Consider the following 22,412-nt stretch of genomic DNA (forward strand, 5'->3'; position numbering starts at 1 on the left):
CTCAGGATGCACTTCCTGCTCGCCTCCCACTTACCTTACAGGAGGCCTGTTCAGGTCGGCTAATCCTCAGTCGCTTTCCAGGAACGGCCCCCTCTGACTTCCAGAGTTCACCTTGGGCTTTGTGCAACCCTCAAGAGAGGTGGGGCTCTTCTCGGATCCTGGGAGAGACTCCGTGTGCTCTGCATCTCACTCCCTGAGCCCCCAGCTCTTAGGAAAGAGGTGATCCAAGCAGGGTTAAGACTGTGAAAAAGCTCACTTCCACTGATAGGTAGGTAGGCTTGAACCCAGGAACCCAAGACCGTGGTGATCTCTGGGGCCTTCCAGAGCTCAGGGTTGAACTGACCTGACCTGTTCAGCTCAGGTTGAACACACAAGGTGCTAGCTAGGCCCCAGGCTACTTGTGATCCTCTTGTTGGTCGAGTTTGCTGCAGGCAGCTCACTCACGGTGCTAGGGATGAGAACGAAGAAATGACTCCCAGTAAGCTCAGGTACCACGAAGCAGTATGAATCCAGGGACCTTGGACCCCCAGTTTTTCTCCCAGGGTAACCTGCCACAAGCCTGGACTGTCTCCCATGTCACAGACAAGCCTATGAATGGTGGCATAACTCATGTAGATGGAGCTGAAATGCATTCATCCACACACTAATATGGAGGGGGGCACTCTTTCTACAACCCCAGCCCTTCTGTCTTATAAAAATAAGGGGTCTGGGCTGGAGAGATGGCTCAGCCGTTAAAGGCTAGGCTCACAACCAAAAATAAACATAAGGGGGTCAGAGACCAAGCTGGGCCTGGCCCATCCACCCAAACACCAGAGGAGGGACTGAGGTAAACTGGCCTTGGACGCTCTGTGGGGGAGGATGTGGCCAAGGCTTTAGGCCTGTGGTTTGAGCCTGGCAGCCTGGCTGAAGCCACCTGCACCTCTCAGGCAGGAAGCAGGGGGCGGCAGGTGTAAAGGAGCAAGAGAGTGGGCAGGGCTGGAGAGGCTGGGTGGTCTGTGGTTTGGGCTGTGGGGCTTACCAAGCTAGCATGGTCACTTGAGGGGGTACTCCAAGAGCCCTCACTGCTAGGCCCTCTTCCTGGATCTCAGCTCTCTTCTGTCCGGTGCCTAACCCACCTCCAGGCCTAGAACCTAGGCTCCCCCAGGGTCTCAGATCAATCCCCTCAAAGACACAAGAGAAGCCGTGTTGATGACCCAAGCAGAGCACTGAGCAGATGGACAGATGCCCTCCCCCAGAATGTTCTAGAAGCTGTAACTTCCCCCAGGGAACAATTGACAGCTCATCTGAGACATCCTAACTGTACCAAGTGCTCACACCTAGAGCGTGTCAGGGTCTCAGGCCCCACCCAGTCCTACTGGGTCAGAACCCATTACTTAGTGAGAGCTGAGCTGATTCATATCTACACAGAAACTCAGTCCTTTAGTTCTGACAACCTTGCAGATAGCGCTTCTCACGCTGTTCCTTGGATGAGGAAACTGAGACAGAGAGAGGCTAAATCACTGCCTAAGAAAAGCCCCATAGGTGGGAAGTGTCAGGGCTGGAGTTAGAACCAGGACTTCCTGGCTTCAAAACACATCTTCTCTTCTGGGCCACTGCACCTTTGGAACAAGAAAGCCAAAGGATACTTGAGGTACCGCTGGCCGTGTTGGGTCTGGCCAGGCTGTGTAGCCCTGATTTTGCAAAGCTGTCTGTGGCCTTCTCACTGTTTCTCTGGCCCCGGCTTATCAAGCGAGCATCTGATAGGTCAGGTTATATGCATTAGTGATTAACTAGATTACCAATAATGCATCACGTTAAAGAAAGCAAGCAGCATACTTCTTGGAGTTGGTGAACAGAGAGCGAGTCCAGATGGAAACATTCTGCTTCATGCTTCCTGTGTCTTCCGTGCCGTCGGTCTCCTGTTGGCTGAGTCTATGCCTGCCCGAAGGCTGTCTCGTGAATCTGTTTGTTCCTGTGTGTCGTTCTCATGTGTCTGTCATATGCGACTTGGTCAGCTTTATGTTCTGTCTGTGTGTCTGTCATGTGTCTGTCCCTCACAAAGGACTTTGCTCTGCATTTATTGAACAGCACAGAAAGCATCACATGGAAAAAGAACGGGACCCTTTACAGAAATCTTTAACAGTAACTACAACGGATTGAAGTCTCTGGCTCCAACTGATCCCAGCCAACCCAGACAACAAGCACTGCTACCAAACTTCACTGTGTCCTGACTAATAGTCAAACAGATGCTTTCAACCTTTGTGGTAGATCATAGAAGGCTCCTTTCAATGGGCATATTTACTGCTTTTCACAAACGATATGTATGCATCATTCTGGGCCAGGGGGCCTGGAAGAGTATAACGTAAGGTCACAGTCATATATTAGCTTAGGTTATAGAAGTTGGTTACATGGAAATCCAAGGTAAGTAAGGTTGGCTGCTTCTCAGTTCTCTTAGAGGCAGGTTAAACAAACAGGCTGAATGCGCACACACTGTAGGCAAGCAGTCTTAAGTGATCTCAGGGTGTATGGTTAACCCTGACTATGGGGTCCAGCAAAAGTTCCAGTCTCTCAGTATGTAAGAGATATTTTCGTAATACTGCATTGCTATTTGAATTTTGCTTTTTCTGGGCACTAAAGGAAAACTTGCCTGTAGTCAATGGCGAACCATTCATTAAACTCCAGAGAGTAAAGGGTGACAGGAGGCCACCCCATCATCTAGGGGTCCACCACTTGTAGGGAGAGACAACAGATATATCATCAAATGGCTACACCTGGAGTTTGTATGTCCCCAAAAGAGGAGGCCTGGCTCAGAGAGGGTCAGGGAGAGCAGCCTCAGCTGGAAAAGAGACAGAAAGAGGCAGAGCAACACAGCAGGCAAGTCTCGCTGACTAAAGCTGACGCCTGGAGCTTCCTTCTTTCCCAAGTCCAGCCCTGATCCAGCCCCCACCTTCCCTGGAAGGACCACACTGCTGTGAGGAGTTCATGGTGTGTGTGTGTGTGTGTGTGTGTGTGTGTGTGTGTGTGTGTGTGTTCTTTGCAGCATGTGTGTCCAGAAGGCTGGGGAACTCTTTCCAGCAGGAGTCAGAGGTCCTATGGGACAGCAGAGGGTCCCCCACGCTCTCAGATTTCTGGAGTTCTGGTTTCTTGGAGCGCTGCCATTGCTGCTGAGGGACCCTTCTCTGTACTGAACTGGAAGGGTCTCTTGACTCCTGACTGCTCCTGCTGGGAAGAAGGCTGCGGTTACCATGCACACATGTACAGCAGTGTGTTCCAGGCACATGCAGTGAGCCTGGTGTGTTATAACGGAACCTGTGCTTCCTGCCTGGGCAGTGAGGCTAACACGTGCTCTTTACATTCTCTGTCCCTTCTTACCCGAAACACCCACCTGCGACACTTCTGCCTGAGGACTTTGTACACGAAAGGTAATCTAACTCCTTTAAGAGAAAATGAAATAAAACACACAGGCCAATACCTGTAGTTGCCACCAGAGGGCAGTGTGAGCTCCATCCTGGTTTCCAGGCAGTACCAATCAGCAAGTGACCAGAACACAAAAAGCCAGCCTGTGGGGAACCTAGATAATGGACCTGGGCTCAGAGAGGGCAGTTATCATTCTTAGTTCACACAGCAGGGCAGGATGTGAACTCTGACCTTCCAAACACCCTGTCCGTGAAGCCTTCCTGTCTACATCTGGCATCCATCCCCACCCTGGCCCTGAGTCCTCCCAACCTTATTAACACCAACGATTTCCTGCTTGATCTCACTTGCCTTTCACTCCAGCACCTAATGGATCCGGTGCTAGTAGGTGGACCTGCTCGGTGTACATAGGTAAGGTCTATGGGCCCCACATCATTTCAAGAACCTAAAGCCAGGCGTAGGTGCTCCGGCTATCCCTGCTGAAAGGGAGGGAGGAGGGAAAGAACAAAGGAAAGAATGAGGAAGGAAGATAAAAAGAAAGAGGAAAGAGGTAAATAGATGAACAGATAGAAAGATGGGCGGGCAAATGGACAGACAGATGGATGGACAGACGGATGGATGGATGGATGGATGGATGGATGGATGGACAGGCAGATCAATGGATGGACAGATGGACAGACAGATCGATGGATGGACAGATGGATGGATGAGTGGACAGATGAACAGATGAGCTGACTACAAGCTGAAGAGGAATCTATTGATCCTTCCCTTGTCCCAGGAAGAATCTGATGGTCTCTCAGGCAGCTCCACGCGGAGACCCATGGAACAACTGGGGTGTGAAGAATTTGCATGCTAACCAAGGAGTTCTCTTAGCACTAGGGGAAAACATATGGAAATTATAATGAAGGCAGCAGCAGCGGTGCAGCGTCCCTTGGCCTAGATTTTTGTGACAGCCCTGGTAGAAAGAAATATTAAATCCATATGACTTGATTCTAAACGTCTCAAGACTTTAATAAGCTAAACTGACAGGGAAAAAATTCATTTGGTGGGGGGGCTACAATTTTGTCCTTAGAAAATGTTCTCTGGTGTGTTCCTTGTTCAGATCATGCTTAAGCCGTCACACTGACAGGACTCTGTGGGTGTGGCTCCTCTAAGGGACCACATCTGAGCCCTCCTACTCATCTTGTCTTTCAAGGGGCGGCTGCTGGTGTAAAGCCTTCCAGCCCCCCCACCCTCACACCCCCACCCCCCCCCCCAATGCCCCCCCCACCCCACCCCCGCCACAGGCTGGACCACACCCTCTGTTCCTCTGCATAAGAAGCCTGTGGCTTTCCAGCAGCCCTCACTATGGTCTCCTTGAAGAGGAAATGACCACAGTGGTTGACGTGCCTACCACACACCCAGGGAAGTCCTGCATAGTGTGGAAGCATCCTTCCTGTTGGTCAGGAGGATGTCGGACAGCATGCAGGCTGGATGGCTTTTACCAGTTTTTCTTTATTGTTACACAAAGAGGCGCGCATTCCTAAACATACAGACTAGTCTGCCTAGCCCATACAATGTCACCTTTATCTGTATGATCTTGGGGGAGGCGGGTGCTTTCTGAGGCTGGATTGGACTACACACACATCCTCTGGCTTCCCTCCTCAATGCCAGGACTCCTCCTGGGTCATTCTGCATGTGTTTACTAACATTAAGCAAAAACAGGTCCCACCTCAAAGAGAAGACGACAGAGTATATTCTGGACCAAGTATGAGTGGCCGCAGCCCCCAGGACACTGAGTCACTTTGTCCCAGCTGACATGTTCCATTTGGGTATATGAGCGCTTATAAGTCACAGAACAAAGGAAAGGGTCATAATTCAAGGCCCTTAGAACACATCTCGATTGCCGGCATAGGGCCGCAGGTTACAGCAAAGGGTGTGGGGGTGGCCATTACTGTGGGCTTTAAGAGTCATCAGATGGCATTTTCAACTTTGAGGCCAGTGGAAGCCAGTGGTCTTTTAAAGTTCATACATTCTAAGTTTTACCTGATAGATACAAGGATGTTAGATTAGGCACAAAGGTGTCTGACACATCGCTACTAAAGGAGCTACAGTTATAGAATAAACTAGGCTGGGTGCAGCTCAGTGGGAGAGGGCTCCCCTAGGGGTCTAATCTCATGTCTGTTGTTGTGATAAAACACCCCCAACTTGGAGGAGAAAAGGGTTTACTAAACTTATAATTTCCAGGTTACAGTCTGTCATCACTGGGAACATCAAAGCAGGAGCTCACAGCTGCCTCCTACCATACCCACAGCCAAGAGCAGAGTGAAACGGACAGCCAGTGCTGCCTGTTTGCTTGTGCTGTTTATGCTAGGTTCACTTTCTTCACCCTTATAGGGTTCAGGGCTCAGGTCATGAAATGGTGCTCTTCCTTCAGCTAGCAAGACAGTGCCCTTTCCCAGAGATACGCCCATGGGCAACCTGACCTAGACAAGTCCTGTGCTGAGGCGTTCTCTCGGGTGATTCTTGGCTGTTGTCAAGATGACAGTTAAAACTAGTATACGTGAGGTCCTGAGTTTGATTCCCCAGACACATGAAAGAAAATGAGGAAGAAAGGGAAAGAAGGGGGCAAGGGAGAAGGAAGAGGCCATGGGCCAAACAGACACCTGCCATGGCAGGTCTGGCATGTGGTCTGCTAGGGATGAGGTAAGAAGGGGATGCCAGATGTGAGGGTCTGAGGGATGCCAGGAGAAGGCCAATGCCATGGAGGAAAAGAGAATACTGTCTGGGGAACGGGAAGCACACATCTGAAGAAGCTATGGTAGCAGAGGAGAAATGACCTGTTGTCTGTCCGATGCCACCTGTCAAGCGGCATCACGTTTGTGGGGGAGGGTGGACCACAGTATATTAATGAAAGTTATCCCAGCTGTGAGGGAAAGCAGTTAACTCCTCTTAGCTCAAGGGGAGAAAAAAAAGTCTTGTTGGAAATGGGGGCCAATGGACAGCCTTTGCACAAGCAGCAGCCCCTGCCCTCCCTTCCTGCTCACATGTCCGTCAGTCCTTGCGCTCAGCCTAAGTGTGCAAGCAAAATTTCCAGCTGGCCTTTTAGCCTCAAGGCCTCCTTTAGAAGCAGCAGCCTTCCCCTGACCTCTGGTAGTCACCTCATCCAGATGTCCGTCCTCTGAGAAAGGACAACTCGGATCTGGATGTGTGGCTGAGAGGCCTGTGGGGAGGCCCAGCCATGTGCCTCTTTCAGGTGGTTTATAATCCCTCTAACACTGCGCAGCGCAAGATGTGTGCCCAGAGGCTGCTGCAGTTCAAAGGAGGAAGGGCCCCTCTCAGGGAATGGTTGCAGAGGACCGATGTCTGTCAAGGTGAGGACACTGTGGTGGAGGGCCTCGGGTCGGTCGTGGTGACAGGAGTGGGTGGAAGAGGCTGTTCACATCACAGAGAAACAGCGGAGAATATGACCCGGAACACAGGTCCTATGGACCTTCAAAGGTCCATCCTTAATGACCCGCTTCTGCCCGCTCAGCACCCCTCCTAGAGACCCTACAGCCTCAAAAAATAGCACCACCCTGTGGGGAATGAGCTTATAAAACTTGAGCCATGAGGGCTGACTTGGATTTGAACCCTAACAGCGGCCAACCATATTCGCCTCCACTTCCGGGTCCTTCCAATTCTCCATTCCCTGTCTTGACCCCAAATGCCCTGGAAGTAATCTGCTGTTTCCCCTGCCTGTATGCCAGCCCCTTCACACGAGCTTCTATCTTTAGCCCTTGTTCGCCCAGGAAGGCTGCTGCAGAGACCTACATAGCATCTCCCCACTGTAGACCGGAGGCCACCAGAGGAAATACCTTGTGTTTTGCACACAGATGGGCCCTGTGACATCACAGGTGTAGACTGTGGCTGCAAACCCAGTGGGCAGAGGGGAGGGAAGAGAGCAGTCTGTGGCTTCAGGGTGACTTCCTCTGGGAGATGACTATAAAGACACATGTGCCTCAGAATAAAGTGCCACAGAGAGTGTCCCAGGCTTTTTGCTTGACTTGAACATCTGCAATAGTTCCTGTATGCATCCTGTTGTACAGATGGAGAAACTGAGGCACAGAGAATAGAGTTCAGGAGCTGCTCTCAAGTACTCAGACTTAGAGGCAAAGCCTCAACAACACCATCTTAACCAGAGGGGTGTGTGTGTGTGTGTGTGTGTGTGTATGTGTGTGAGAGAGAAAAAGAGAGTGTGTGTGTGTGTATGATGTGTGTGTATGTATGTGCGTGTGAGTGTGTGAGTGTGTATATATCTGTGAGAGAGTGTGTATGTGTGAGTGTGTATGTGTATGAGTGTGTGAGTGTGTGTGTGTAAGTATGTATGTGTGAGAGAGTGTGTGTGTTGTGAGAGTGTATATGTGTGTGTATGTGTATGAGTGTGTGAGTGTGTGTGTGTGAATGTGTATGTGAGTATGTGTGTGTGAGTGTGTGTGTATGTGTGTGAGTGTGTATGATGTGTGTGTATGTATGTGTGTGTGAGTGTGTGTGTGTATGTGTGAGTGTGTGAGTGTGTGTATGGTGTGTGTGTGTAAGTATGTATTGTGAGAGAGTGTGTGTGTATGTTGTGAGAGAGTGTGTGTGTGAGTGTGTATATGTGAGTGTGTATGTGTATGAGTGTGTGAGAGTATGTGTGTGTGAATGTGTATGTGTGTGTGAGTGTGTGTGTGTGTATGTGTGTGTGAGTGTGTGTGTGAGTATGTGTGTGTGTGAGTGAGTGCGTGTTGTGGGGGACACTAACTGCACTGCTGGAAAGGGTCAGGGACTACTCCGAAGGTGGGGCATTGATGCTATTTGGAGCTAACCTCGGGATAGCGTCTCTCAGGTCCCCACCCTTTGGTGAGACTGATTTGGTTGAGATGGGCACCCTAGCCCCTTGGAGCTCAGACTTAAACACTGTCTATAATCCTAGTCTCTGTCACTGCGGTGGGTTAGGTCACATGGCCAGCTCTGGCCACTGAGAATTGAAGAGCTGCAGCTGGCTGACTTTCACCTCTTGTCTCCCTGGCACCAAAGTTAAGGAGAGGCACACAGGGGGTGATGCCTGACCCTGGATGTGGCCATGGAACTGCCCTATCCCTCAAAACAGGGTTATTTATGCTTTCTCTGCTTTGTCCTGGGCTTGCTGTAACCCAACAAACACATGGGTTCCTAGCAAAGAGCAGAGGAAAGGGAGGTCTTCGCTTATGCTCAGTTTTTAATTCAAGCTGGGCCCAAGGCTTAGAAGGAAAGGTGCAATGGGCACCACGCCCCTCAGCATATGAGAGAGAGAGAGAGAGAGAGAGAGAGAGAGAGAGAGAGAGAGAGAGAGTGTTCAGTGAGCTCTAAAAGCCCTGAGGTGGGGCAGAGGGCAGAGGGGATGCAGGGCATGTCAATGGGGGCTCCTGCCAAAGGGATCCTGTCCTCTGTGCTCAGGTTGAGTCTAGTGGGGGTTCACAGAGAACACACACGCATACACACACACACACACACACACACACACACACACACACGCTCGCGCATACACACATGTACACATGCATGCCTGCATGCATGTATGCACGTGCCTTGCTTCCGAGCCACAGAGGCAGTATTCCTCTTCCTGATCAATGCCCCAAGGAGGAGGCAGCTAGAACATAGGAAAGTAATAGCAGCAGCGTCCCAGGCTGGTGAGGCCAGGTCCAGACTACCTTCCAAGAATTGGCATGCGTACAGGGAAGACCAAGGTGGACCAGAAGCCATGCGCAGCTGTATGGGAGGTGGGGGGGAGTGATTGTAGCCTGGAGCAGATGTTTATAGGACACTGAACAATGTATGGACAGTCCTGGCTGATGACATTGGGACACTGAGGCACTAAGCTGCTGCTTGAGGGGCCAGGGAGAGGCAGTGGGGAAGACAGTTCATCAACAGACGACATCGCCAAGTTCCTCAATTTCAGCGATAAAAGCTGTCTGGAAAATGAAGGACAGTCAGAGGAAACCAGCCTTGCTCTGTCTACGTGAGAATCTGTTCTGTCAGTTCTCTCCCCTGGCCTGGTCATCTGTCCCCACCTCATCCTGCCTCTGACCTGCCTGAGGATCAGGCGCTTTCCTCAGTGTGACTGTGGTCTTCACCTAAGGCCTTCCTGCCTCCCTGCCCAGTCCTGTGAACTCTTGACTCGTGTTCTGGAAATCCCTCTTTTCTCTCTGGCTAACCTCTGTGTGCCCCACCCATAATGTCTTCGCCATCTGCTTCTGTTCCTGGTGAGTGTCTCCGGCTCTCCCTGCCCTGTAGCTGTACACGTGGCAGCGCTGTCCCCACAGTTGCTGAGGAGATTCGGAGAAGTTGGTCATACAATAGGCATAAGCTTTTCAGCCAAAGCAGTGTTGCCCCTTCCCCATTCTCACAGACACAAACACACACATAGACACACAAACAGACACATGCAGAGAGACACAAGAGAGATACACAGAGACACACAGAGATGCCCACACGCATGTGCGCGCGCACACACACACACACTGTTGTGTGGGCACGTGGGGAGTGAAGCCAAGGCTCACACAGTCAGAAGAAATGGCCCAGGGCCCATGACAGGGGACACTGAGGTGATGGGACCTGACCAAGTGGATCTGAAGGGAAAGTAGTCCCTCTCAAAGGCCCCCAGCCTGGCTGCAGAGTCTATCGGAGCTGGGACCCAAGCTCATCATGTCTCTCAAACTACTCATGCCTACTTTGCATTTCTTGGAACAATTATCCCTCTTGTCAGGATTCCATACCACTGTGAGCCCTCGTAAGATCTGAAATGGGGTTCTGCTGCCATTCCCATGTGTACTTTGAGTCAAAGTCCTCAGTAGGGTAAGAAAGAAGATTTGGGGTCATATGTTACAAAGACTGCATAGGGTCCAAAGAGGTTAACTTACCCAGCATCCTCCATCCCTCCAGCTAAACAAAAGACTGCCTTGTGCAAAGGCAGAACAGAAAGCCACCAGATCTCTTAGACACGTCTTTAGGGATGGAGGAGCCTGATAGGCAGGGTCTTTGACTTGGCTAGTCCAGCACCAGCCTACTTTCCACTCTCTGTATCCAAATTTCCCACCTCCTTCAACAGTCCAGTGGGAACTTGCTGTCCTCATGGCGTGTGGCATCCTCCCAGTTCCCAGGGCTCATGTCCACCCTGGACCACAGTGCAGGCCTCCTCCCTCTATCTGGAACTGTCTGCACCACCTGGCCCCAGTGAGCCGCCTCTAAAAGGCTTCGGCCCAAGGTCAACCCCAGGGCAAGCTTCACACACAGAACCTCTCCTGTGTCCAATTCCATTCTGTTTACTGCTTCTCTGTCTCTCTCTGCTTTTAGTTTATCTCATTGAGACCGTATCTATATAACTCTGACTAACCTTGAATGCTATATAGAGACCAGGCTAGCCTTTAACCACAGAGATTCCCCCGGCTTTGCCAAGCACTGAGGTTAAAGGCATAAGCCACTATGTCCAGCTCTCTCCACTTTACAGAGATCTTCTCTCTGCAACCCTGCCTTGGTGGCCTCCAATTTTATGAAGCCCCTGCCCAAGCTCTTCCATGCTTTGCCTGTTTGGAAAGTTTCTGTCGCCAAGATCTAGGGTTCCTATACCCACTGGGACTACACCACTGAGTCAGAACCACTGAGTGTGAACTGTCGGAGGCTATTTCATGGCCACTGCTGAACTGAGGCTGGGAGGAAGCGTGGACGGTAGTGAGACAGGAAGGTGAGGTGGGTGCTGGTCTGAATAGCCTGAACCAGCACCGCCTGGAAATGTCTGTGGCTTTGGTATGCATATCAGTGTGCAAATTCTGCGGGTGCCTGGCCTGAAGTTTCCAGGGTAGCCAACCAGCTGATCACACATTCCACTGACACGCTAGACAGATCTGGGCCTTCTTCATGTTAGAGCGTATTTAACAAGCAAGAGCACACTTGTCAGGCCATTGGACAGGCACAAATGGGCCGCCTCTCTCTCAAGCCTTAGATGGACCCCAAGGACACAGAGCCCACTCTGCTACTGACTGAACAGGCTTAAATTTCCAAGCAGGTGCAAAAGGTATGTTCTTTCCAGTATTCGTCTTCCACTTGGAACACAGAGAGCCACCAAATATTGATGGCTACACAGAGCAAGGCACAAACTCCTGCTGTCCCTCCCATGGCAGCAGGCAGAGAGTGGAGACAGAGATCTGTTTAACAGTATAGGCAAGGGACTGTGGTTGGTCAATATGGCCACCCCCAATAGACCATCCTCTGGGAGGCACGATGGGTATTTTATGAGACAGAGGTATGGGACTCTGCGGTCCCTCGCACAAGTGAATATTGTCAACTTGGTAGGATCCAGAGTCACCTAAGACTGGTGTCAGGGCGTGCCTATGAAGTTGTTTCCAGGCTAGGTCAGTGAAGGTGGGAGGTGCCATTCCGTGGTCAGGGTCCAGGTCAGAATAAAAGGGAGACAGCAAGCTGATTAACCACACTCATCTCTCTGGCTCCTGACTGCAGATGCGGTGGGACCAGCGCCTGACAACCCGGCTGCTATGCCATCCACACCACATTAGGTAGACGTATCCTCAAGCCAAAAAGAACCCTTTCTGCCCTGAGTTGCTTTTGTCTCAGTAACAAGACAGTAGCTAATAAATAGAGTTGGCGAGGTGAGACTCTGGAATGTTCTCTGAGGAAAATCACCACCATGCTTCTGCTGCACAGAGGTACAGGTACACCTGCCTGGCAGGTGACACACCATCTAATCCGGAAGCCTCCACGCCCCTGCCACTGTGAAGCAAACCATTGTCAGCTCCACTTTACAGGCAGTGAAACTGAGGCTCAGAGACATGGGGACTTGCCCAGATAGATCTTAGCTGACTCTCAGTGAGACTCCAGGAGTCTGGCTGTGAATGACTGGCGGGACAGAGTGTCTATCTCCCGAGGCAGGAGATGGCTGTAGGGGAAAAATTACCAGGCTGAATTGCCAAGAGAATTCAATATCTTTATTCACACTGGCCAAGCAGGCAAGGACAGTCGGGCTGAGGGTGGCTTTGTAGAGCCAGCCCTCACAGCACATGGCAGGCCTTGCCTCTGTTACCCTGCCATGGCTCACTTGGTTGTAAGCACCAGAGATGCCCTCTCAGGGCCAGCCCTGCCTTGGATCTGCAGAAGCACCAATGGACGGAGGCCACCTTCCCCTGAGAAGCTTGGGCAGGCTACAGTGGGGGAGGGGAAGGTTGGAAGGCCACCAGGCTATACACCCTGGGAAAGACCTGGAGGTCTTGCTTTTTTACAACCTCCCCCAGGGCCTGTCTTGGCAGCATGGCTCAGAGAAGGCCCCCAGGTAACCTGAATGTCACTGGCTTCAGTCCCTAGACCTGCTTTGGGCTGAAACCTGCCACCTCCATCCTGCCTGACTTGCCCACGATGTCTGCAAGGGCAATACAGGCAGGAGAAGCTCTGAAAAGGGGAGCCACCTCCAGGGGGACAGGGGCTTAAGCACCTTCATAAACCCAGGATGAGCCTGGGTCTTGGAGGAGCCAGGAGGGCCAGAGAGCACTAGTGCATGGTCTGACCATGGCTAATGTCTGGGGGAGAGAAGGGGGGAAGGAGGAGTCTTCTAACGTCAGGGAAGAGAACAGGCTCCAGTTCCCAGATGCCCCTTCATCCCAGATACATCTAAACTCCTGGGTCTCCTCCCAGCTAAGACTACACCTATATTTGCTTTATTGCTGGGCACAGGGCAAGAACATGGAGCATGGGAAAGGTTATCCTCCCATCTCCGGGACCTGTCACACCATGGGAGCAGTGGAGAAGGAACCACAGTGCCCGTGGACCCAGTCTAGAGGAGCACTCAGTATGTGCTCAAGTCTTAGTACCCACTTCTGGGCTTTCCTAAGGCCTGAGACCACGTGAGCATTCAGCATCAGATGAGTGCACAAATGGACAATGGCTGGAAAAGGGGAGGAGGGGAAAGGTCAGACATGAGGGAGGGCCAGGAGGAGGAGGAAGCCAGAGGATATGGAAAGAATCCTAGAGTTTGGGGGGTAGGGGAGCAATTCCAGAGTGTTCTTGAAGTCCCTAGAATGCTGGGAACACTTTAGAGAGAGCACAACTCCTCAAGTGTGATCCACAGACCCGTAGCATCAATGTCACGGAGGAAATCACTAGAAATGAAGAATCCTGGGTCTACCCCAAATGCGAAGCCAGAATCTACCAGATAATAAAGATCCCGGGGATGAATAGAGTGGTGGAGTGTCAGGATAGCCACTCTAGAGGCTGGCAAAGTCTGAAATATGTAAACCCCAAAGTACCAGAAAAACGAAGCTAAGAGGAGAGGGATGGAGACAGACTGCAGTAACTGGAGACAAGGAATGGAGAGCAGCAGACGCAGCCCTGGGTTTTACGGGACCTGCCCTAGCCACCAGCTGCCCAGCTGTGAAAGTGGCCGAGGGACTGGGGTGGGGGGAGTGTGGAAGGGGGGGCGGAGCTCAGTTGTCCTCTGCCTTGATCAGGTGGCCACTGAAGGTGATGTACGTGTCCACGTCATCACTGTAGATGCCGTTCTCCCGCTCCCTCTTGAAGAGCCGCACCCACACGCGGTCACCCGGCACCAGTGGCAGCATCACACTCTGGCTCTGCATGATGCTGCGTTCGCTGGGCTGTGCGTACAGGATCACCACCGCCTGCTCGTTGTGCACGATGTGCACGTAGGTCTCCTTGTAGTTCCAGCTGTGCACGTTGAGGCTGAAGAAGTAGAGGCCGCGCAGGGGAGCCACAAAGCGGCCAGTGGCCATGTCGAAGTGGCCATCCGTGTTCACAAAGACCCTGTCGAACAGCAGTGAGAGGAAGTTCTCGCTGCTGTGCAAGCCAGTCTTGCGGCCCACAGAGAAGGCTGAGTAATGCGTCTGGCACGAGCTGCCAGGGCTACCTGCCTGCCCCTTGTCACCTTTGACACCCTGAGAGCCACGGTCCCCTCGGGTACCATTCTTGCCTGGCTTCCCTGGTGTTCCTGTAGGACCTCTGTCCCCTTTGTCACCTGTGAGGACATGAAGGGGGAGAAATCAGGACAGGTACACACCCGTGTGCTAAGCACTCCATTTTGGAAGCGTCTGCCCTTGCCTGGGTCCAGACAAAGGAGCTGGTGTTTATTGAGCACCTAACTACATGCTGGGCATCACCACCCCAAACATCCTATTCTGCAGAAGTGAAACTGAGGCCATTTCCAAGACCTAGAGTGTGTCCTATCCAGCTCAGCCTGGGACCCCTTCCTAGCAAGAAGAGGGTGGCAAGCTTCCGGGAGGTTGACCCGCCTAGGCCAGCCAGGGGGTGGCATAAGGTAAGACGTACTTTGTACTTTTGGTTAGAGAAGAAAATTGCCTTTGGGTCTTGAGTGTTTAGGGTGTACCTTAAAAGGGCAATGCCCACTTCAAGGTTACACGTGAGTCCTTCCTTGGCAAGGAGAGGACAAGATATCCACTCAGCATGGCCCAGCCCATCTCCACCCTCCCTGGAACTGGTGATCTCCTAGTCACTTTCCCAGCCCTAGCTGCAGGCCAGATTTGAGCATAGATATGACACTGACGACACCCCCACCCCACCCCACCCCCAACCCGCAACCCCCAACAAACACACCTAGTGTGTACTGAAGAGACCTGACTATTTCCCTGGTAAGGTGCACTTCCCCAGGTCTCCTTGACCATAATGGTGAGGTCAGCGGATGGTAGAGAGAAAATGGGGGGCCCAGGTCTTTGAAGACAGACCAAACGAAAGTGGGGTGGGTGTGTCCACGGCTGCGGGCTGGCTCCACAGGTGCCATGTCCTGGGAGAGGTACCTCACTGGGTACAGAGTACTTGAGCACCCACTCTGCCCGGCCTACGGCCGCCGTGACAGTGGGGAGGAGAGTGCTTTCCTTCTACATACAAGCTAGCAGGAGATTTAGAAAGACACCATCTTGACCCACAAGGCACGGCCTTGTGCTACAGGGAACCATCCACTTTTGACAGCCTGATCCAAGGCAACACAGAGCATGGGATAGACAGCCACAGGAAGGACAGCCAGGCCCAGGCCCTCCCACCTCCTGAAGCTAAGCTGCCTGAAGTTGCATGGAGTGAAGCCATGAAGTATCCTAACCCAGGCAAGTAGAGTGTGCAGGAGTCTCAGGGGCCAGCTGGCTATCAGAGGGGAGTGCCCTGCTCTGTCTCTGACATCGAAGTGACCCCAGGAAAGTCCCTCTCTTCTACTGGACACTAAGTCATGTCCTCACATTGGGTGGGGACACAGTGAACAAAGATGGAGCCAGGATGTCAGTGGTGTGGCCCTGGCAGTTATGGGTTCCCTCGCAGAAGTGGCACTAATTCCGTCACATCCTATGCTATATATCAAGGAGTCACTGGCCATCGAGCTCCCCCAAGGCTCTATACTTCAACCTCTGTCCCCTCTGTGCACCACATGAAACCTATGGGCCAGGTCCTCTCTCTGATACCGCTGAGAGAAACCTCTATCCTAGTGGTGGCTGGTGACCCTGTGAGCCCATGTCTTTCTCCCATGACATCTCTCTTCACACTCCTGCTGGGGAGCCCCTTATGCTGTGAACATAAGTTTGCACTTCACCTTCCAGGAGCCCTGTGTACCTGCCATGCTCATTCTGTCGACTGTGCCCCACACTTCACCCCAATACCCTATGCCCATATTTTGGATTCCAGGGCCTTTCCCACTATCCACCCCATTAACCTGGGGAATCGGTCGGCTGCACATCATCTATTCCTTAGCTCCTTATACACCCTAGGTCCTGTGTACATGCAGATGGAAGACAGACAGGGCCTAGGCAAGGCCTGCCCTGTTTTCTTCTGTCCCTCCCTCCCTCCCTCCCTCCCTCCCTCCCTCCCTCCCCCTCTCCCTCCCTCCCAATTCTGCCCACACCCTGCCCAGTGTGGTAACTCACCCTTTAGGATAGTAATGTTGATGTACGGCCTGACCTCAGGCAGGACATAAGGGGAAACAGGGGCCTGGACCGTATCATCAGAGGACATCAGGTCCTCAGGGTCACAGCATCGTCGACAGCCTTTGGGGAGATGGGAGGCCACAGATTCTCCAAAGGTAGGCTCCTCTGTGGGGACCCCAAACACAAGAGAAAGCAGGAATACTGCCCAGAGGGACCCCAGGCTGGCTATCCCCATGATGACCTGGAAGGAGAGACAGATAGATACATTTGTCTCAGCACCCACAGATAACACTGTCCTGTAGCCATGGCAGACCCAGTGTTTCTAGGGGAGTAGGGAAGGACCTCTGGTAACAGAGAGTCTGGGGCCACCTGGGAAGCAAGCCTGGGGGAGGGCATTAGACTGGCCATTGAGCCTCCTGGTATCTGTCTACTGTGGCCACTGCCACACGGCCTGAGAAGGAGGAAGGCCCCGTGGAGACCCTCAGATGGCACAAACTAGGCTTCCAGGCCTTCACTGGGGCACCAAGGAAGATGTCAGATATCCACATGGCTAGCCAGGGAAGTGGAGAACGACTCTTTGGCCCTCTCATCTCTAAAGGCTGTTTGCTGACCTCGGCTCCCACCACCTCTGGCAAGCACCATAGGAGGTGTCAGGAGTTAGGGTCCCTGAGAGCATTGTGGATCCTGCAGGCCACTTCTGAGCAGAAGCAAAAGGTCTCCCTCTTGAAGAACAAGTCAGAGATGTCCCCTTTAGAACAGCATAAGGCTTATGAGCAGGGCTCATCCCTCTGGCATCTCTGTGTTGTTAACAACCCACTCTTGCCCAGGGGCCAAGTGATTCGAAGGTGGTTGTGTCAATCATGACAGGCCTACCAATCGGCCACTGGGGTGGTAAATTGAAATTAAGGGGGGTGAACAGAAAGCACCTAGACTTTGAAAGGAATCAGAAATGGAAATGTTCCATCTCGGGCCTCGAATATGATGAGTTTCCAGACTGGGGCAGGAAGTAGGCTGGACACCAGAGGAGCTGGCTCGGTGGGCCGGAAGCCTGCAGTGGGCCCTTTGAGGTGGTGACAGGCTCGGGGGCTGGCACCACCCGATGATCGCAGATCAGAAACTGCTATTGAAACCAGACTGGTTTTTACACCTCTGGCGTCTCTTTGTTTATTTCCTTTATGTTCCTCTTAACATTTAGTACAAATTCAAAAATATTTTTCTGTGGTTAATACAGGCTGAGAAGGTAAAATGATTACTTCTTGAAAGGCTATGAAGAGGGACTATGTGTTAAAGGGACAGAAGCTCAGAGCCTTCTCTCTAGGGATTGGCGTGACAACAGGAGGTGTCTTCATAGACACCCCCTTTCTGGAATGATCCTGTCCATACTGCGGGGGCCTGCTAGTTCTGCTCCACAGGCAGGGAATTCCCTCAGAGACCAATTCCACGCCTATTCTCAAATACAGGTCGCAGCAACCCCCACCCCCAACACACATACTTTATTCTGGCCATAGATGTGCCCACCCTGTGAAGGAGAAGGTAACAAACACGTGACCTGGTGGTCATGTGACCTTGTGATTGCAGCTTAGCCCCTCTTTCATTCACACAAGATGCCAACATGTCTTCCTTGCCAGGCAATATGGGCGACTTACACTCCGGGGAAACTGCCCAGTTTGTCAAAACTTCAAAGTGCCCATTCCTTCCTCTTCCTGTATAGACCTCACTCTAGAGTCTATGGCTTGAAAGGCAAAGAACTTCCGGAGAGTCAGCATGGTTTGGAGACATTTTTGTTTCCTACCGGTCTGGTCCCTTGGGAGTCAGATGCTCAGAGACACAGAACTGGAGCTTTGGGGCAGGAAGCAGGAAGCAGGGCCCTCTCCCTAGAAACAGGACTAACTAACTGCAGCTGGGATCCCTGGCTGGGTCCTGGGAGAGGGGCCAGGCAGTATCAAGTGTGGGGGTCACACCAACCATAGAGGGGTCTTGCCGGTCCCACCACCTCACCTAAAATGCCAGAGCCAATTGGTGGGAGGTTGGGCTACCTTTGTTATCATCCAGATGGGCGGGGCTTAGTGGCTGGGGTGGGGGTGGGGCGGTGAGGAAGTCCCTGCAGGGGCAGGTAAAAACCAGAAGCAGTGCAGGGTGGCCAGCAGTGCAGGGTGGCAGAGAAGAAATCTTCCAAATGAGCTGGCTAGGCGAGAGGGAAAGAGCTATGTGCTTGCCAGAAAGAGGGGAACAGAGGAATCTCAGACTGTGACCCCAACCCCCATCCCAGTCAGAAGAAGAGAGGCCACCAGCCACTCACCCTCATCCTGCGGCCTCAAGCTCAACTCACAGACCCCGGACGGCCTCTGGGTCCTTGGCCCATGTCTGTGATGATAACTTGTTGCAGGCCCGACCCCTAGGCCTACGACTGTGCTAGGAGGGCGGAGGGATGGAGGGAGGGAGGGAGGAGGGAGCCCGCTGAGCTGGCTTCCCAGTCCCCTCCTCCTGCTCCCGCCCCTCCAGCCTGGGGCTCTGCCTGGGAGGTACTGGGAGACTTGGATCTTTAACATCCTTGGGCATCTGTGGCCCAGGCCCAGCTGTGGGAACCTGTTTGAGTCAAATGCCCTGAGAGTTAGAAAGGACGAGCATCAAGAGCCGAGAAAGACTAGGCCTGGAAACTGGAGGCTGCATGAGAGGAGGCGGGGCTCTGCATTACTCAGGAAAAGGGAGGCTGCCCGGATCTAGTCTGAGCCCAAGAGCCATCTGCCAAGAGCTACAGAGAGAGTGGCATGAGCCACTGGTACCCATTCTCCATAGGTATAAATCCTAGTCCTAACACCCAGCAACATGGTCAAGCATTGCCTCTCCCGCCGGAGGTGTTCTGGGATTCTGCCCCTACCATTCGTGCTGGACCAAGGATGGCTTATTCCTTCTTCCCCACCTGGAATCCTACCTTCACTGACTCTCCTAAAGCCAGCTCCTCTACAGAAGTATGACCCCCAACATGATCAAGGTGGAGCTGGGGGAGGCAGCCTGTGTGCCCTGGGACTAGGCAAAGCCCTGCCTCAGTTTCCTCCTGGACAAACTGGGGAATGTTTAGCAAAGACCACTGCCCTGGCTCCTAGCCCTGGTTTCCTGGAGGTCGGAAACCCTGTGCAATTCCTGTAAGATGTCCCTCACCCTTGGCGACCTGTTATTTCAGTTTTGCTGGATACCTCCTTGCCTGAGCTAGGTTTCACCAATATGGGGACCCTTGGTCCTCAAAAGTATTTAGATTTATGATTCCTAGCCCCACCTCCAGCCTCTCTCCAGGTTAGCAGCTAGAGGGTCTTGGCAGTGGTATTGCTCTCCAGCCCACTGCTTAGGTGATAGGTCTGGGACTTCAATAAAAAAATAAATAAAAAGTATACCAGCCCTATTTCTTAGGGTCCTTGACAGGGCTGTCTCTGGGTTCAGGCTTCTTGGGCATTTAGGCAGACAATCCAACAGCAAGACCAGGCCTGGAACGAGCCTCAGAGATGATCTAATCCCATCCCTTAATCAGGGACATTGTGGCCCAGGGAGATCAAGCCTTTGGTACAAGGTCACATAGCAGAGCGAAATCCAAGTTGAGAGAACGCCAGATTCTTCTAGTCTGGTGCTGCCTCCCAAAATGACTTGGAGTCCTCAGGTCCAGTCAGGAATACATTGGCAGAAGAAAGGAGAGAGGGGGATGATAGCCCTATAAGGGCCACCACCAAGCTCACACTGGCATGGCTCTGTGTGGCCCTGCCGGAGCAGCATTCCAGGGGCACAGAGCCAGACCTGCAGAGAGGCTACCTGCTTCAAGCTGCAGCCACCAGAGCAAACGGCTGAGTCAGCGGCCCTGGGGGTGGGGACAGCACCAGGCAGTCTCAGATCTCTGGTGTAGAAGGCTGGGAAGATGGATGAAAGAAAAGATGGACGGTCAGGGAGAAGCAGGCGAAGGGCACAGTAGTGCAGAAGGCTGTGTGCCTAGCACTGTGCACCCCACTACACTCCGCACCCCACTATACAGGGCCAAGGCTGCTCATCCAGCCCTAGCAAACCAGAGGCTGCCAGTCACTCACCTCAGACACGAGGGCGTCCAGGCACACCAGGTAGACTTGAGACATGAAGTCCAGCTCTGGAGTAACAGACAGACTATGGCTCTGTTCCATGTCCTCTTTCTAGCTTCATGACATTGGGTAAGTCCCTAATTCCCCGAGTCTTTGGAGGGGAAGCAGGGGCGGGGCTGATATGAAGGTTTCTCTATGTAGTCCTGGCTGTCCTGGAACTCACTCTCTAGACCAGGCTGGCCATGAACTCATAGAGTTCTGACCACCTCTGCTTCCCCAGTGCTGGGATTAAAGGTGTGCTTGACTTTTCTCTGGGTCTTAATGACCCTGGGCCGAACGATCTTGAAGAGTCCAGGATTGTATGAGTGTCTGGGAACAGCCAACCAAAGGGTACCTTGCAACTTCGGTTAAGCCCCGTATGCTGAGGTGTGCACCCACTTTTCTCCGCACACCCACCAGTGGATACCCTAAGGCCCATGATACCTTCTATACTCTTTCACAGCCTCTGCCAGCAAATGTATACCGGGACACAAAAAGCCAGAACCAGGTCTAAGGCCAGAGTCCCACAATATAAGTGTTTGTTTCTCTGCTCACTCCTGCCCTTTCTCCCAGGAGGCAGGACAATGACTTACTGACGCCAGAAGGGAGTCCTGTATAAATGGTGAATGGTAAATCACAGTTGGAGTTCAAGGACATTACCAAGTTAAGGGCTGAACAGATAGGTTAGGAGGTTGCCTTCTCCTGGAGGGAGTCAGCGCGCAACTCCGCACCCAGCACCAGAACCTCGGCAGGCAGTCCAAGCCTGACTGGGGAGCAGAGTGTATTCCTCCAATCCTCAGCACCCCAGAAAGTGGGCAGGGTTCCAGGGCCCACACCGTGGAAGCCTAGTAAGGGGAGGAGCCGAGCATATCCAAAAAGCGCTAGAGTCTATTCCAGCTGAGCAAACCGAACAGAATTGAACCCAGCCGAGTACGGCCGAGAAGAGCCGAATGGAGACGATTTTTTCCGAGCCTAAAAGAACAGTCGGGTCCAGCCGGGTAGTTCCGATTGTGGCCGAATAAAGCCGAATCTGAGCAAAAAGGAGGAGCTGGTGCTCTGAGGTCCAGCGGCGCCCCCTGGCGGACACAGAAAGAACTGGGTTGACCTGAATGGGAGTCATTGTGTCACCTTGCTGTCTGATGGAGTTGTGAAGTGCACTTCAGGAATCAGAAAACCGAGGCTCCACCAGGGCCTGAGGTTGGCTCATGAGCACTCTGAGCTAGGAAGTGAATGATCTGGGGTTCTCCTGATTGCGTGTGGCCAAGAACACCCGTGCCACTGCCCACACATAAGTCAGGTTGTGTTTGTCCATTTGTTACAGCCAGAGCCTACAGAGAACTCCCTTTTAGAGAGTGGACAGAACTCAGACATAACCATAGCCTCACAGATGGAGAAACCAAGCAGGCTCTGCAAGTGTTGACTGAGGGCGGCGGAGCGGCAGTTCCCATGAGCAAATATTGACACATTTCCTGACCATTAAAGCAGAAAGGCCGACTGAAAGAGAACATTCTGTCCCTTCTCTGTATTTGAAACCTCCTGCTTTCACCCCAGGTCTTAGTCTCCTCACCTGAAACAGGATGGCAACAAAGGATGTGGCCAGGATCCCAGGTCTCTGGGTCCCTATGGGGCATAAGGTATGGCTGGGCACTCCTTGGAGCCAGTGAGAATGAGAAGCTGTCTGTACCTGTGTACATACTCCAGATTCACCCCCACTGTACAGTGCCCTGAAGTGCCTGTCCAGGGCTGCAGGGCTTGGGACCCTAAGCCTCCAGGAAGCAACTGAGGCCGTGTGGTCTGACTGTATACACTTCCAGGGCATTGAAGGAGCTGACACTGGTAATCTCAGAGCATCCAACCCCCAGCATCACCCTATCCACTTAGGAGGAGGCTGAGGCAGGAGGATGGCCCTAAACCAGAGCTGGGAAAACAATGTTCTTAATCATCTTTCTGGTCCTGATATTGGGCAACAACTGTAACAGCCCAGATTACCCCAGGAGGTCTTACA

General features: G+C 52.5%; 1 protein-coding gene across 1 annotated transcript; it reads right to left on the reverse strand.

Annotated features, from left to right (window-relative positions):
• Positions 1-12,349: 12,349 nt before the first annotated feature.
• On the reverse strand, positions 12,350-18,746 carry C1qtnf6 (C1q and TNF related 6). The gene is made up of 3 exons (XM_021183802.1): positions 18,613-18,746; positions 16,314-16,554; positions 12,350-14,407 (listed from the first exon to the last, which is right to left on the reverse strand). The coding sequence occupies exons 1-3, from the start codon at positions 18,616-18,618 to the stop codon at positions 13,860-13,862; spliced, it is 795 nt and encodes a 264-aa protein (XP_021039461.1). The 5' UTR covers positions 18,619-18,746; the 3' UTR covers positions 12,350-13,859.
• Positions 18,747-22,412: the final 3,666 nt, after the last annotated feature.

The sequence above is a fragment of the Mus caroli genome, chromosome 15, assembly GCF_900094665.2.
Source record: "Mus caroli chromosome 15, CAROLI_EIJ_v1.1, whole genome shotgun sequence".
Taxonomy (NCBI): Eukaryota; Metazoa; Chordata; class Mammalia; order Rodentia; family Muridae; genus Mus; species Mus caroli.

Coding starts and splice junctions, on each gene's coding strand:
- C1qtnf6 (XM_021183802.1), bottom strand. Junction 14,408..16,313: donor CAACATTACTATCCTAAAGG/GTGAGTTACCAC, acceptor ATGTCCTCACAG/GTGACAAAGGGGACAGAGGT.